Source organism: Mustela putorius, unplaced genomic scaffold (assembly GCF_011764305.1).
Source record: "Mustela putorius furo isolate JIRA1106 unplaced genomic scaffold, ASM1176430v1.1 tig00003836_pilon_pilon_pilon, whole genome shotgun sequence".
NCBI classification, from domain to species: Eukaryota; Metazoa; Chordata; class Mammalia; order Carnivora; family Mustelidae; genus Mustela; species Mustela putorius.
The window spans coordinates 11678994-11692828 of record NW_025421989.1 but is presented as its reverse complement, the minus strand read 5'-3'; the positions used below and the strand labels follow the sequence as shown (position 1 = coordinate 11692828).

The following is a 13835-nucleotide window of genomic DNA, read 5'->3' as shown; positions in this document are numbered from 1 at the left end:
TTATTTGGTTTCAGTCAAATAAGTCTTTGCTCTCAACCCCTCCCTAACCACTGCCACCACCAAAAATGCAGATTTTCCCCAGCAAGAGTAATTCATTTACCTTGATATTTTTTCTGGATTTTTGGGCTTCTCAAGCACCAATGACTTTATTCACATGAAACTTACAGTCCTGAACAAAACTATGATACTGTTGTCTCCATTCCTGTGCTTACTACACACTCTGGCCTCAAGGATTCCTGTGGGTCCCTCAAAACACAGCTCAATGTTGCTTTCTCAGGAAAGCAGCCCTGACTTCTTGATATGAGGTACTTGCCCCCCCCACCATCTCCCACGGCAGCCATACTTAACGTCTCTCATGGAACATTTTGCACTGCACTGTCATTGTGGAGGGACTGATGTGCCATTCTTCTCGACTGGTCTAGACTGTAAGCACCTTGGTATTTCATTTCACTTTATATCTCCAGCACTTACCACCATATCTGGTACTTGGTAAGTTTTCAGCAAATGTTTGTTGAATTAATGAAAAAAAAATCAAACTGATGGATTTACAGCTGCTCCTGGCTTCATGGTTCTTTTTTATTCCTGATTTTCTTTTCTTCTTGAGTTTTTCACCCACTTTTTAAAAAAAATATTTTATTTATTTATTTGATAGAGAGAGATCACAAGTAGGCAGAAAGGCAGGCAGAGAGAGAGAGAGAGAGGGAAGCAGGCCCCCTACTGAGCAGAGAGCCCGATGCAGGACCCGATCCCAGGACCCTGAGATCATGACCTGAGCCGAAGGCAGAGGCTTAACCCATTGAGCCACCCAGGTGCCCCTTTCACCCACTTTTTTACACACAACTTTCCCTCTTCCTGCTCTTGGTATTTGTGTAAGTCACCTTAAATCGAGTTGTGTCATCTTAGTCTAGAGGCTGCCTTTCTGGAAATAAAACCTGGTGGGCAGAGCTTCAAGCTCAGGACTTCTGGTTACTTCTAGGACATTCCCAACAATGGAGGGCAGTAGGCGAGCCTTTCCGTAGCAGCCAGCACTGCTATGAAAAGAGTACCACAGCATGACTGCCCCCCGTCAGACTGTCTAGTCAACCCGAGGTCTCTTGCCACAGGGATGCTCTGTTCTAGAGATAATTATAATCATGAAGAGATAGGACTATACCTTCTGTTTATAACTTTTTTTCTCTCTTGTTTGTTTTTAATCCTCATTATATTATAGAATGAATAGGAACCGGATCAACAATGCCTTCTTTTTGAATGACCAGACCCTGGAATTTTTAAAAATTCCTTCCACTCTTGCACCACCCACTGACCCATCCATGCCCATCTGGATTATTATATTCAGTGTGATATTTTGCATCGTCATAGTGGCAGTCATGCTGTTGATTTTATCAGGAATCCGGCAACGTAGAAGGTAAGATGCTTAAACAGAGTGACTTAGGGAGGATTTTCCTATTTCCTTATGACTTGGAAAAATGAGGAGGGAATTTTCTCCAAGCTGAAGATAATGCCTTAAATCTGAAACTTTGAAAATATTGGTGATTATCAAAATATCACTTGGGCTCTTGTGTTTAGAGACTTTCTAGAGTCCAGTGTCCCTTACTAACTATGACTCCTTCCAATACTATCTTTTTCTTTCTTCTACACCGTATGAATATTTCATATCAAGAATTGATTTTAATATCTGTATTATGCTTTTGTAAGTTGGATATACAAACCTAAGTAGACTTTTTGGGTAGGCAGAGTTAATCTTTAACAGTCCTCTACCGGCAAATGCCAGCAGTTCCACGGTTCTTTCCACGCCTCCCCAGCTTGGCTTGCCTTTTCTTGGCCCAGTGCCTACAGGCCCCCTCTTGTCGCGGATACTCTTGTGCTTCTCTGCTTCCCTCCTTCCAATAGTTGCCTGTCCCTCTAGTGCCTGTAGAACTACGTTCCTAGGTGAACTCCGAATCAACACCTTGCATCAGAATCAGCAGGAACGCTTGTTTAAAATGAAGGTTTGCCCTACTGCAAAGTATAATCTGTAAAGGGGATACATTTTAATGACTATCCAGGTTATTCTAATTCACTTGGTTTGAGAGCTTCCAGTTTGGAAGCTGGGAGTTCCTTTACCTGGATCCCGGGGCACCTACAAACTTTGCTGTCTAAATTATTGCCGTTACTTCAAGGGAGACTTTGAGACTTTGAGACCACTGAGAAAGTAACAAAGGTGGGAGAACAGGAGGAGAGGCGGAGAGGATTTCTCAGCATGACGAAAGGAGAGAGTTTTGTTTACAAGTAGCTCGGATGCAGACGGGAAGTGGAGAGGGTCCTTACTCTTCATTAGACAGTTTGATTTTTCTAAAACCTTCTCATCTGATTCCAAGGAAGAAGAATTTTGGTAAGTGGAAATCACAGGGACATGCATTGGCTTTCAAAAGGGTCGATGCCCACACAGACATGGGGGTTGAGTTTGGCCAAGTGTGGGTTCAACTAAATGTTTCTCTGGAGGTTTACTCCTGTCCCTATGCCTCACCCTAGTTACTAGCAGAAGGGGATCATTTCAGATGTTGGCCTTTGTAACTTTTTTCCACAAATGACAAGTGAAATGCTCTGGAATAAATGAGATTTATGTCTAGTCCCCATCTTAAAACTCAGAGGTTAAAATCAAGTTGTACTTGCTTGATATTCTTCATCTCGGCATGGCATGCAATGCTGAGAGCCGTGGTACAAGTTGTCAGTTTGTTTTGTTTTCAGTCTTTTTTTTTTTTTTTAATATTAAGAAAGATTCCCTTGGAATATTTGACACCTTATGTTTAATATGTTTAAGTTCCATATAATCCTGTAATACTGTGCTTCTAGGATTTCTAACGATTGTAACCTCTATAAATTCACTTCATCTCCTTGGTTCCCAGTTTCCTCACTAGCACAGTATACTGTAGGAGTTAGAAGGACCGACGATAAGACATACTGCTTAGATCCAAAGTATTTATATCCTAGATTCTGCTGTTGTATGTAATCCATTAACTCTGCATATCAGGAGGCACAGGCAATGAGTCAGGGAACCCAAGCGCAGGAGAGTATGGTTTGCGGTGCTAGCATCGGGTTGGTTAAATTTTTCTTTGTTGCTTGTGCAGAGATGACTTTGCTGGAGTGACAGCGAGGTATACCGGAAATAATGACCTTGGTGGGATAAAAAGAGTTAATGCAGTGGTGTGCTTAGAGTGGTGCCTGGCCCACGGTGAGCGCTCAGTAAGTGTTAGCTGTTACTGTTATTTTATTATCCTGCCATTTGCTGGCCTTCCAGCTCGTGCTGTCTCTTTCCTGCTGAGCAGGCCCTGCAGTAATATAATAATTGGGTGTGTAGCATCGTAATCTGTTGCCTGGGAGAAGTGAGGCTGTTGTCACAACCTTGCCTTTGCAAATTCACTTTGTGTTCAGACTAGGAAAACAGATAGACACATCTCTTGCAGAAATCTGGAGAGCATCACTAATTGGCAAATAGAGTCAGGACAGTTACGACAACCTTCTGAAGATAAATTGATTTGTTGTGTTGTAAGTTAGATACGATCTGTGGTGGGTTTCTCGTGGGCAAAGTACTGCTTGGAAGGTGTGGAGAGGGTGTGGTCTGGAGTGGGGAGAGCCCTGGTGATGGTCATGAAAGCCCTTTCTAATCATGGAAAAGGCAGAAGTTGGCCCCAGTGCTTTTAGTCCTGAGGAAACAAAGATTTGTTCAACAGTTCAATCCATACATTAGATAGAAAATCTTGCATTTAGAAAGCCGGGAGAAGGTTGTCTCAGTTAACCATTTTGCTTCCGTGGAGAAGAATGCCACTGTCATCAACGACATATGCATATTTAAACCTACTGTTCAGGGCATTTCTCAAGGAAACCTTTAACGATTCTTTTACCTTTGTCAGTAGCAACATTACATTGATTACTCATAGCTGGTCACTGTGAAGTGTGCAGTCATTGGAAGCCAAACTGGGCGAACTCAAACACCACCTATGCCCTTTAGCCAAATGACCTTGGTCGAGTCATCCAATTTCTGTGGGACTATTTCTCCATCTGTAGTAAGAAGGTACTATCTCACAGGGCTTCCGTGAGGATTGGTTGAGATAAATGTGTATAAAGTACCTAGAATATAGCATGCACTAAATAAACAGTATTATTATCCAAGATCAGCTTAACCCATTTCTGTGACTAAGGGATACTGAAAAAAGGATCTCATTTTCATCCAGAAATTGCCAGGATGCTATAAAAAGTTTTCCAGGGGCGCCTGGGTGGCTCAGTGGGTTAAAGCCTCTGCCTTTGACTCAGGTCATGATCCCAGGGTCCTGGGATTGAGCCCCGCATCGGGCTCTCTGCTCAGCAGGGAGCCTGCTTCCTCCTCTCCCTCTGCCTGCCTCTCTGCCTACTTGTGATCTCTGTCAAATAAATAAATAAAATCTTTAATAAAAAAATGAATAAAAATAAAAAGTTTTCCAGTTCAGTGGCTCATTGTTTGGGATTTTATTAGTTAACAAATCCCTATTTTATTTTATTTTTTTTTAAGATTTTATTTATTTGACAGACAGAGATCACAAGTAGGCAGAGAGAGAGGGGGAAGCAGCGATCCCAGGACCCTGGGATCATACCTGAGCCGAAGGCAGGGGCTCTAATCCGCTGAGCCACCCAGGCGCCCCACAAAGCCCTATTTTAAAAAGCAAGTGATCTTATTAGGGTTGCTATTTACTACAAGAGTGGTAAGCTGGTTAACCAGCTGTCTAAAAAATATCCCAGTTTGTAGCATTCGTTGATTTCCTAGCAACTGTGAAATTTCTGAAGATTTAACAGTTGCCTGGTGCAAGCCTACAGCAGCCAGCTTCAGCACACCATTGCAGATGCCACCTCTTGGGACATCATTTGAGGAAGTTGCTTTTCTCTTACCATCTAGTTGAAAATAGCAGTTTGTGGAAATGAGAGACTCGTTGAAGGGAAAGAAAAAGTTGGAAAATGATTTTATTTATTTATTTTATCTTGGGGAAACAATTAGGCAGCCCAGTAGGTGGGCAGGTACCCAGGATGAACTACATCTATCCCACAGTGATTTCTGTAGTAGATCTGTGTCCACTGCCAGCCTGCAAGTAGATGTTTTCGTTCTCTGGTCAGCTTTGTGATGATGAGAATGATGATGACAGTGATGGTTGTGATGGTGACAACGGTGATGCGACCATGACAGTGGCGATGCAGTTGATGTGATGCGTGTTTTAGTAGAAGCAGCACTGGATGGATACTCTTGGTTTTGGGTTCCAGTCTTAAGCCCTGGTGCTTATTAGCTGTGTGATCTTAAGCAGGTCACATCTGGAAAATGAGGATAGTAATATTTTCTTACATAGTTATGATGATGAGAAGACAAAGTTGGAGAATACACACAAGTGCTTTGTACACTGGAAAGTACTCTAAATTCATCTCTCCAGAAGCCAAGACCCAAAGAAGTAAAACATATCTTATTCCCTTATTGACTATCCATTCTGTGATAGGAGCTCTAGTATTTATCAGGGACGATACATACACAGATAATGTGGATGGTTCCTGCCTACAAGGAGATTATAGTCTTGCACTTGGTAACAACGCCAGATTAAGGACTCGGGACATAACCCTAGCTAATGCTCCCAGTAGAGCAGAGTCATTCGTAGATTCACTTGGTTTATTTCTGGTTATATTTCTATTCCCATAAGGGCAGTAGTAAACATAAATGCATTTAGATTTCTAACAATACTGCTTTTCACACAAGGGGATGGGACTCAGCCAACATTATCAATATACTGAAATTTCACATTCTTAAAAAGTCTTAAAAATAGATGAATAAGTAAAATCAGAAATGTTAGAGCTAATAATTCTTTTCCTTTGCTGTTCTTAAGTGCACATACTCAGTAGGAATCAGATGTGTGTTTTGAGTGAAGCCTGGGGAGATTAAATAGAGTTCTAGGTGCACTGCTTTCACCAGTCTTGTTCCTTTCTCAAAGATAAGCTGCTTTATATAGTTGAGTCATAGCTCCTTTATTTGAAAAACAGGGATAATAAGGGGCCCGTGGGTGGCTCAGTTGGTTAAACGTCTGCCTTCAGCTTAGGTCGTGATTTCAGGGTCTCTGGATGAAGCCTCCATCGGGCTGTCTGCTCAGCAAGGAGTCTGCTTCTCCTCCTCACTCTCCCTCTGTGCTCTCTCTCTCTCAAGTAAATAAATAATGTCTTAAAAAACAGAGATAATAATAAAATCTTTATAATACTGCAATCGGAATTAAATGAGGTGATGTACACAAAGCACTTAGTCTGGTTTCTGTCATGAAATAGATACTAATTAGTATTATCACTACCACATGGCGACATGAAGCACCCTGCCTATGGTCACATGGTCAGAAGGTTCGTAGTAACCGTTTTTAAAACCAGGTAGTCTGGGCACCTGGGTGGCTCAGTGGGTTAAGCCACTACCTTCGGCTCAGGTCATGATCTCAGGGTCCTGGAATCGAGTCCCGCATCGGGCTCTCTGCTCAGCAGGGAGCCTGCTTCCCTCTCTCTCTCTCTCTGCCTGCCTCTCCATCTACTTGTGATTTCTCTCTGTCAAATAAATAAATAAAATCTTAAAAAAAAATAAATAAAACCAGGTAGTCTGGGGGCACCTGGCTTCGTAGGTTGAAGTCTCTGCCTTTGGCTCAGGACATGATCCCAAGGTCCTGGGATTGAGCCCCGCATCGGGCTCTCTGCTCAGCGGGAAGCCTGCTTCCTCCTCTCTCTCTCTGCCTGCCTACTTGTGGTCTCTGTCAAATAAACAAATAAAATCTTAAAAAAAATAAAATAAAACCAGGTAGTCTGGATCCCAAAGGCCATCAGTCTGACTGGACTGCAATGCCCACTGAAATCATTCCAGTAACACTGACGTTTTCGCCAGGAATCATCCATACTGATTATGAGGATGGTTCTAATTCCCCAATAATTAATTCTGTTCTGTTTCAAAATCATATTTGTCTATCCTTTGTTGTTTTTCTGGCTATTCTTGGGCCTTGGCTCTTTAGTCCTATCTTGTTTGAGGGGAGACAGAAATATTCTTTGTGCTTTCAGCCACCACTACTTTATTTTTTTTTAAAGATTTTATTTATTTATTTATTTATTGGAGAGAGAGAGAACGAGAACAAGCAGGGGGAGCAACAGAGAGGGAGAAGCAGGCTCCCTAAAGGGAGCCCGATATGGGGCTCGATCCCAGGATCCCCGGGATCATGGCCTGAGCCGAAGGCAGACGCCTAATGACTGAGCCACCCAGGCGCCCCACCACTACTTTATCATGAGCAAACCCTAACCCTAACCCTGCTCCTCCACACCCCTTAGCTCCAAGGGTCACCCGGCATTTTTTTTTGGTCCCTTCATTTCCCCTCTTGTCTCTAGATTTATGAGAAGTATCCACCCTCAAGGTTTTTAAGAACTAGTTTCAGGTCTTTTAGTTACTTTTTAAAAACAGTCTTCTTCCTGAACCACCGTACACTGCAAGAACAGTGGAAGTCAGCACTCGATTTTATTTTTCAGGAAAAGGAATTCATGTTTTTAGCAGAACATCAAATCAGAATGGTCCAGAAACATAGTTAAGTTTTATTATTGTTAGTAAGAGCAATGCAGAGGCAGTGAACCCGTTTATTACCGTGTGTACTATGAAACGTGACAAAGCCCTGCATTGCTGTTAGATAACCGGTAGCTGCTTATCGTGTCCCGCCAGCGCAGTCCTGACACTGCAGTTTGTGAAGCCGGGCAAGGCCAAGACGCTGAACGACTGGATCCAAGGTCACAGAAGCACAATGTGTACCGCATTCGCCATCGGCACAGCTCCATTAGATACATTTCCACAGCCGTTTTGCCCAGAAACTTTTTGGTTGAGAAATCCTTCTTCTCAAGAAGATGAACTTGTCCTTGTCTGTTTTACTTTACATCTTTCTTTTTAGTTCTTCGCCAATTCCTTTGTGAGGCCTAATGGATTAGTTCTCCTTTATGGCGGGGAGTGGAAGGCGAGATTCCTTGTGGTGATCTGCAAGTGTCCAGCTCCCTGTGATTTTTCATCTAACTCTATAAAAGCACTTTCTTAGCTGAGGGAACTGACAGGTAGACACTGGCCATGTCTATTTCGAAGACTTCCATTGCATAGCCACCTCCTGTAGAATGCTCCATCCCCTAAGATTTTTTTTTTAAGATTTTATTTATTTATTTGACAAAGAGGGATCACAAGTAGATGGAGAGGCAGGCAGGTAGAGAGAGAGAGAGAGAGAGAGAGAGAGAAGCAGGCTCCCCGCCGAGCAGAGAGCTTCATGTGGGACTCGATCCCAGGACCCCGAGATCATGACCTGAGCCGAAGGCAGTGGCTTAACCCACTGAGCCACCCAGGCGCCCCATCCACTAAGATTTTTGTGATGTGAATTTCATACTTACCTACACAAATTTTAGAGTAAGAGTTGACTGTTTAAAATCTGTTTATTGTTATGGAGAATTCTTATTCCCTCCAAGCCCAGTGAGGAGTGAGTGTGGGGGAAATTGCACGAACTAGACATTTTTTAGAAAATATTTTTCTTTATTTGACAGACAGAGGTCACAAGTAGGCAGACAGGCAGGCAGAGAGAGGGGAGGGGGAGAAGCAGGCTCCCTGCTGAGCAGAGAACCTGATGCGGGGCTCGATCGATCGAAGGACCCTGGGATCATAACCTTAACCGAAGGCAGAGGCTTCAACCCACTGAGCCACCCAGGCGCCCCGAACTAGACATTTTTTGATGATAATTTATAAATGCGCATTTGTTACTGGGGCTTCATCTCCTCTGAATCATCACTTCTTTTTATAACCCATAAAAAATGGGAGGGAGGATGAGTGAAATTTGGAGTTTGTCCCCATTGTTAAGTCCTTTCTTTTCACTTTAGGACAAGGACTGTGTCTATTTGAACACAGAGTAGTCAGTCAAAACATAGTTATTCAGTGAGTGTTGGGTACTGTGAATGGAAGTGATATGATTGATGGTCATAGAATGCCAGTTGAATACCCTGTTACCAAATCACCTCTTATTCAGTGGTTGAGTATCCATTATGAGCCTCATTAGAATCAATTATTATTATAGTGGTGATTTTCTATTTCTGTTACTCTGTCTTATAATAGCTGTCATTCCTGTGTGTGACTAAGAGGTCTTTCTTTCCTCTCCCTTCCTCTCACCGTATTCTCTAAAGCACGTTAAAATGGACTCTCATGCAGTACTAATAGGAAACTCTACCTCAGTCATCTCTGGGGCATCTTTACCACCTCGTCACTCACCAGAGACTCACCAAGGTTCGAGGGACTTCCATAGTGGTGGGAGTCCATCCTGGTCACCACAGCAGTGCCCCCCATTCCAGCGGTGGGTGTGATCCATTCAGGTCTGCCTCTCCGAAGTCTCCACAGGTTCCTGGGACAAAAGAATCTCTAGCAAGTCTGGGAGCCTTATGCCCAAAACCATGCCTCCATGATGCCACAACCTTAATCTCTTATTTAGCATAATTGACTCAGTGACTCGGTCTTTCACAAAAGACAGGAAGACCCTTTGAATTCAAAGCTGCAGAGTTTCACACTCCTTTTATTAAGGGTGCAGAGTCTACAAAGAATCTGAGAATGAGGAACTCAAAGATTTATACTGTCATATAGAGGTTTTTTGTTTTTGTTTTTCGTGTTTTTTTTTTTTTTGAATGACCTGCAGTTTTAGCTATGAGGTGTAATGTAATTAGTAAAATGTGTTCTGAGTTCCAAAAACCCAACTTAACAAATGAAGACAACTATTTTGTAGTAAGTAGAGCCAGGCTGATACCTGCAGTTTATAATGCTTGCTTCTTTTCTACAAAGGAATGTGAGTTTGCTTCCTGATACCTCATTTCAATTTGATTTTCACTCAACATTTGCAGACTATTTGTCAAATCATGTGAGAGAAATTTCATGCTTTTTTAAAATTCAATTTTAGTTAAGTTGTTCTCCTAGAGCTAAATACTTTGACTTGCCAATTTGCCATACGTTTTCTTCACATTCCTTTGTGCAGTATGTGTTAGTGAATGTGTATTGGTGTGTATGTGTGTACCCAAATACTTTCATTCATATACATGTATATATTCACTCATATACATGTTCATATATATTTATTTTAGTATTCCAAGTGAAACCACTTGTTCGGATATACATATATATGTATATATATCTTCCATGCAGACTTCTTATCTTACAGCAGCTTTTCACCCCATTAGGTCTTTATCATCTTTGCAACTTATTTGGAAAATATGGAATCTCCTCAGTTATTTCATCATTCTAAGTTTCCTCTCTTGCTCTCCATGTTTGTGCAGAAGACCAGGCTTTCTGCTTCTAGACCCCAATCATTCTTTTTATGTGCATTTAGGAAGAGCAAAGGACCATCCGAAGTGGATGACACTGAAGACAAGTGTGAAAACATGATCACAATTGAGAATGGCATCCCCTGCGATCCTTTGGACACAAAGGGAGGGCACATTAACGATGCCTTCATGACAGAGGATGAGCGGCTCACCCCTCTCTGAAGGGCTCCTGTTTTGCTTCCCCAGGAAACTCAACACTTGTTTCTGTGCCACTGCTGAGCATTATAAATTATCAAGGACAGATCATCTATTTTATTTCATCATTCTTCTTTCCTAAGAAATTCTGCATGTGCATGAAAGTGAAAGGCTGTCATTTATACCCATGAAGACCACTGGAATCCTAAGCTGTTGACTACTCAAAATATTCTAAAGTATTTCTCTGACAACACGATGTATAGGTATAGCCACGTGGTGCCTTTACTTATTGGTTTAAAGGTGCATTAGTGTTGAACATTGCTGGAAATAAGGTCAGGCTACTACATATATATACAGATGTATATATATGTATATACATGTGTGTATATATATATGTGTGTGTGAAGACCTACGGAGGGAGATTTTTCCAGTGGAGAATACCCATAATATGGTGTAAAAATCTTTGAAGATGGATCCTTTTTGAATATTGTTCATATCATTCTGTATATGACTAACTAAGGAAGAATAAAATATGATTGGGTTATGAATGATGACAATGGGAGTGACAGTATCCAAGATGGAATTTCATCTTATGACCATACCAATACTTACTTATTCTCTATCATTCTCTGGTAAGTCAGCCCTGTTGGTTGACTGTTTCTGCAATTTGTAAAACAACAACCTCTGTGAATTTAATAAAGCGCTAATCATCTCTTTTTAATTATGCGACTGATTGTGGTCTGAGATTTATTTTCATACTGTGGAAATTAGGAAGCCTAATTTTTATTAGTTTTGTGTAATCTGTTCTGCAACCCTAGAATTGAATTATTTTTGTTGTGTGTATCCTTGCTTGAAGACATCTTGTAGGGGCAGCTGGGTGGCTCAGTGGGTTAAAGCCTCTGCCTTCGGCTCAGGTCATGATCCCAGGGTCCTGGGATCGAGCCCCGCATCGGGCTCTCTGCTCAGCAAGGAGCCTGCTTCCTCCCCTCTCTCTCTGCCTGCCTCTCTGCCTACTTGTGATCTCTGTCTGTCAAATAAATAAAGAAAATCTTTAAAAAAAATAAAGTGTATCATTTTAAAAAAAAAGACATCTTGTAGTTCGTAGACTTCATTTTATTTCCAGATAGGCCATGGCTATTCTAATCTGTAATAATAAATTATACATTTATGAATAAAAAGAAACTTTGCTGCTCAATCTCCTACTGCTTTCACTCATAGTTGATGTTACAGCAACAGTTACTAACTCCCTTTCCTGCCGCAGTGTTGCTCCCCAGACACAGACCCCAAGATAGGTAGTTGCAGGCAGAAGGTTCACTGGGGCGTGCTCTGCTCTGAAGAGATACACTTGTAAGAAGTGAGGAAGGCGGGTGTGGCAAATAGATTCCAAGATGTCTGCCATCTCCCAGTGTTCACACCTTTACGTAACCCCTCTCCGGGAGTGAGGATGGCACCTGGGACTTGCTTCTGCATGGAATACAGCAAAGATGAAGAGATGTTACTCCTGCAATTACTTTGTATTACCTCTGAGTCTGTTTGCCAGCAGACTTGTTCTAGAGACTCTGCTTGCTGGCTTGATTAAGTAAATGGCCATGTTGGAAAAGCCTACGTGGAAGAGAATGTGAGCAGCCTCTAGGAATTGTTGGTGGCCTCTCAGCACTGAAGACAGCCTCTGAACAACAGCCAGCCAGAAGTGGGGGTCCTCAGTCCTTCAACCACAGGGAAATGAACTCTGTCAACCACTAAAGTGAGCTCAGAAGTGGATTTTTCCCCAGTCAGACTGTCTCCAGATGAGAATACAGTCTGGTCAGCGCTTTGATTGCAGCCTGAGGAGAGGACCCAGTTGGGATGCGCCCAGACTCCTGACCCATGGACACTGTGAGATGATAAATGTGTGTTTTTTAAGCCACTGAGTTTGCAGGAAGGTGTTACGCTGCTATAGGAAACTAATAGAGTAGGATTAGGCGGAGGGAGACGGGACCAGCAGCATGATTACAACAGAGGCTTCAGCCAGTCCTTCAGGAAGCTTAGGAGCTGAGGTTGTCCCTGACTGAGATAAGGTGGCTGAGCCTTTGTATCTCCACATGAGCCGTCAAGGCCAGGGGTGCTCTTGGGGGAGTGTCTGCTCTTGGCAAAGGTAGTTCCCCTGTTGCAGAGGGCAACTCCCATCAAAGGAATCAGCTGTGAGCCTTCAAAAGCCGTGTTTCCAGAAGCTGGGGATGGGTGCATGGAACTTGAAGAGGGGACCTGGCAGACCCCCAGAATATCCACCATACCCTCTTCAGTCCATTGGCTGTAATGTAGCCTAAATAAATATCCAAAATATAAACTTGTTCCTGTTGGTTCCTAGCATAGATGCTTTTTTGTTTTTTAAGAGTTTACTTATTTACTTATTTGAGAAAGAGAGCATAAGCAGGAGGAGTGGCAGGGAGAGGGAGAAGCAGCCTCCCCAAAGAGCAGGGAGAGCCTGATGTGGAACTCGATCCCAGGACCCGGGGATCATGACCTGAGTTGAAGGCAGTCACTTAACCAAGTGAGCCACCCAGGCACCCATAACATAGATGCTTTTATTTTTATTTTTTTTTAAGATTTTATTTATTTGACAGAGAGAGAGAAAGAGAGAGAGAGATCACAAGTAAGCAGAGAGGCAGGCAGAGAGAGAGGGAGAAGCAGGCTCCCTGCAGAGCAGAGAACCCAATGAGGGGCTCGATCCCAGGACCCTGGGATCATAACCTGAGCTGAAGGCAGAGGCTTAACCCACTGAGCCACCCAGGTGCCCCACATAGATGCTTTTAAATGGTGGTTTATTATCTTTAGGAGAAAGCCAGACTTTTTTTAAACACAGGCAGGACCTGCTGTAGTTGGACCTCCACCTTTCTCTCACGTGCAGGCCATCGAACAAGCTGTCCTCTCTACGCCTTTCTCTGTCTCAGCCACTTTCTCAGCTTGTCCTTAGCCTTTCTCTCACTTACACATCTTGCCCCTACTGGAGGTCTTTGCTGGAACTCCCAGCTATGTGTTCTTAGACTGCCCAGATAATTATACTCATCTTGCTGTGCCAGAGTTATGTTATATTTAAATGTGTTTTTATGGAGGAAAGAGACCATACAGGCAAGAGGATTCCTAGTACACTGTCTTCCTGAACATTCTCATAACCTACTTCACTTCCCTCGACCTATAACAAGATAGAATTAACCACTACTTTGTAACCTCACCATAGCTAGGTACCTTTTTAATGAAAATTATAATATTTTACTACATTTATTTTTTATATCTCTGTATCTTCACACTAAATAGAATTTTCTTGGAGGCAGTGTTCAAGT

General features: G+C 42.5%; 1 protein-coding gene across 4 annotated transcripts in view; it reads left to right on the top strand.

The window, feature by feature from the left end:
• CLTRN (collectrin, amino acid transport regulator) overlaps positions 1-11244 on the top strand; it is a 43390-nt gene extending 32146 nt beyond the window's left edge. For 3 of the 4 annotated variants that reach the window (XM_013059613.2, XM_004758892.3, XM_004758891.3), the window contains 2 exons: positions 1211-1405; positions 10386-11244. In XM_013059613.2, the coding sequence (XP_012915067.1) occupies positions 1211-1405; positions 10386-10542 (352 nt within the window). In that variant the 3' untranslated portion in view covers positions 10543-11244. Of the gene's footprint in view, positions 1-1210; positions 1406-3107; positions 3223-10385 lie in introns of all 4 variants that reach the window. The other variant, XM_013059612.2, reaches the window with a different exon arrangement.
• Positions 11245-13835: the final 2591 nt, after the last annotated feature.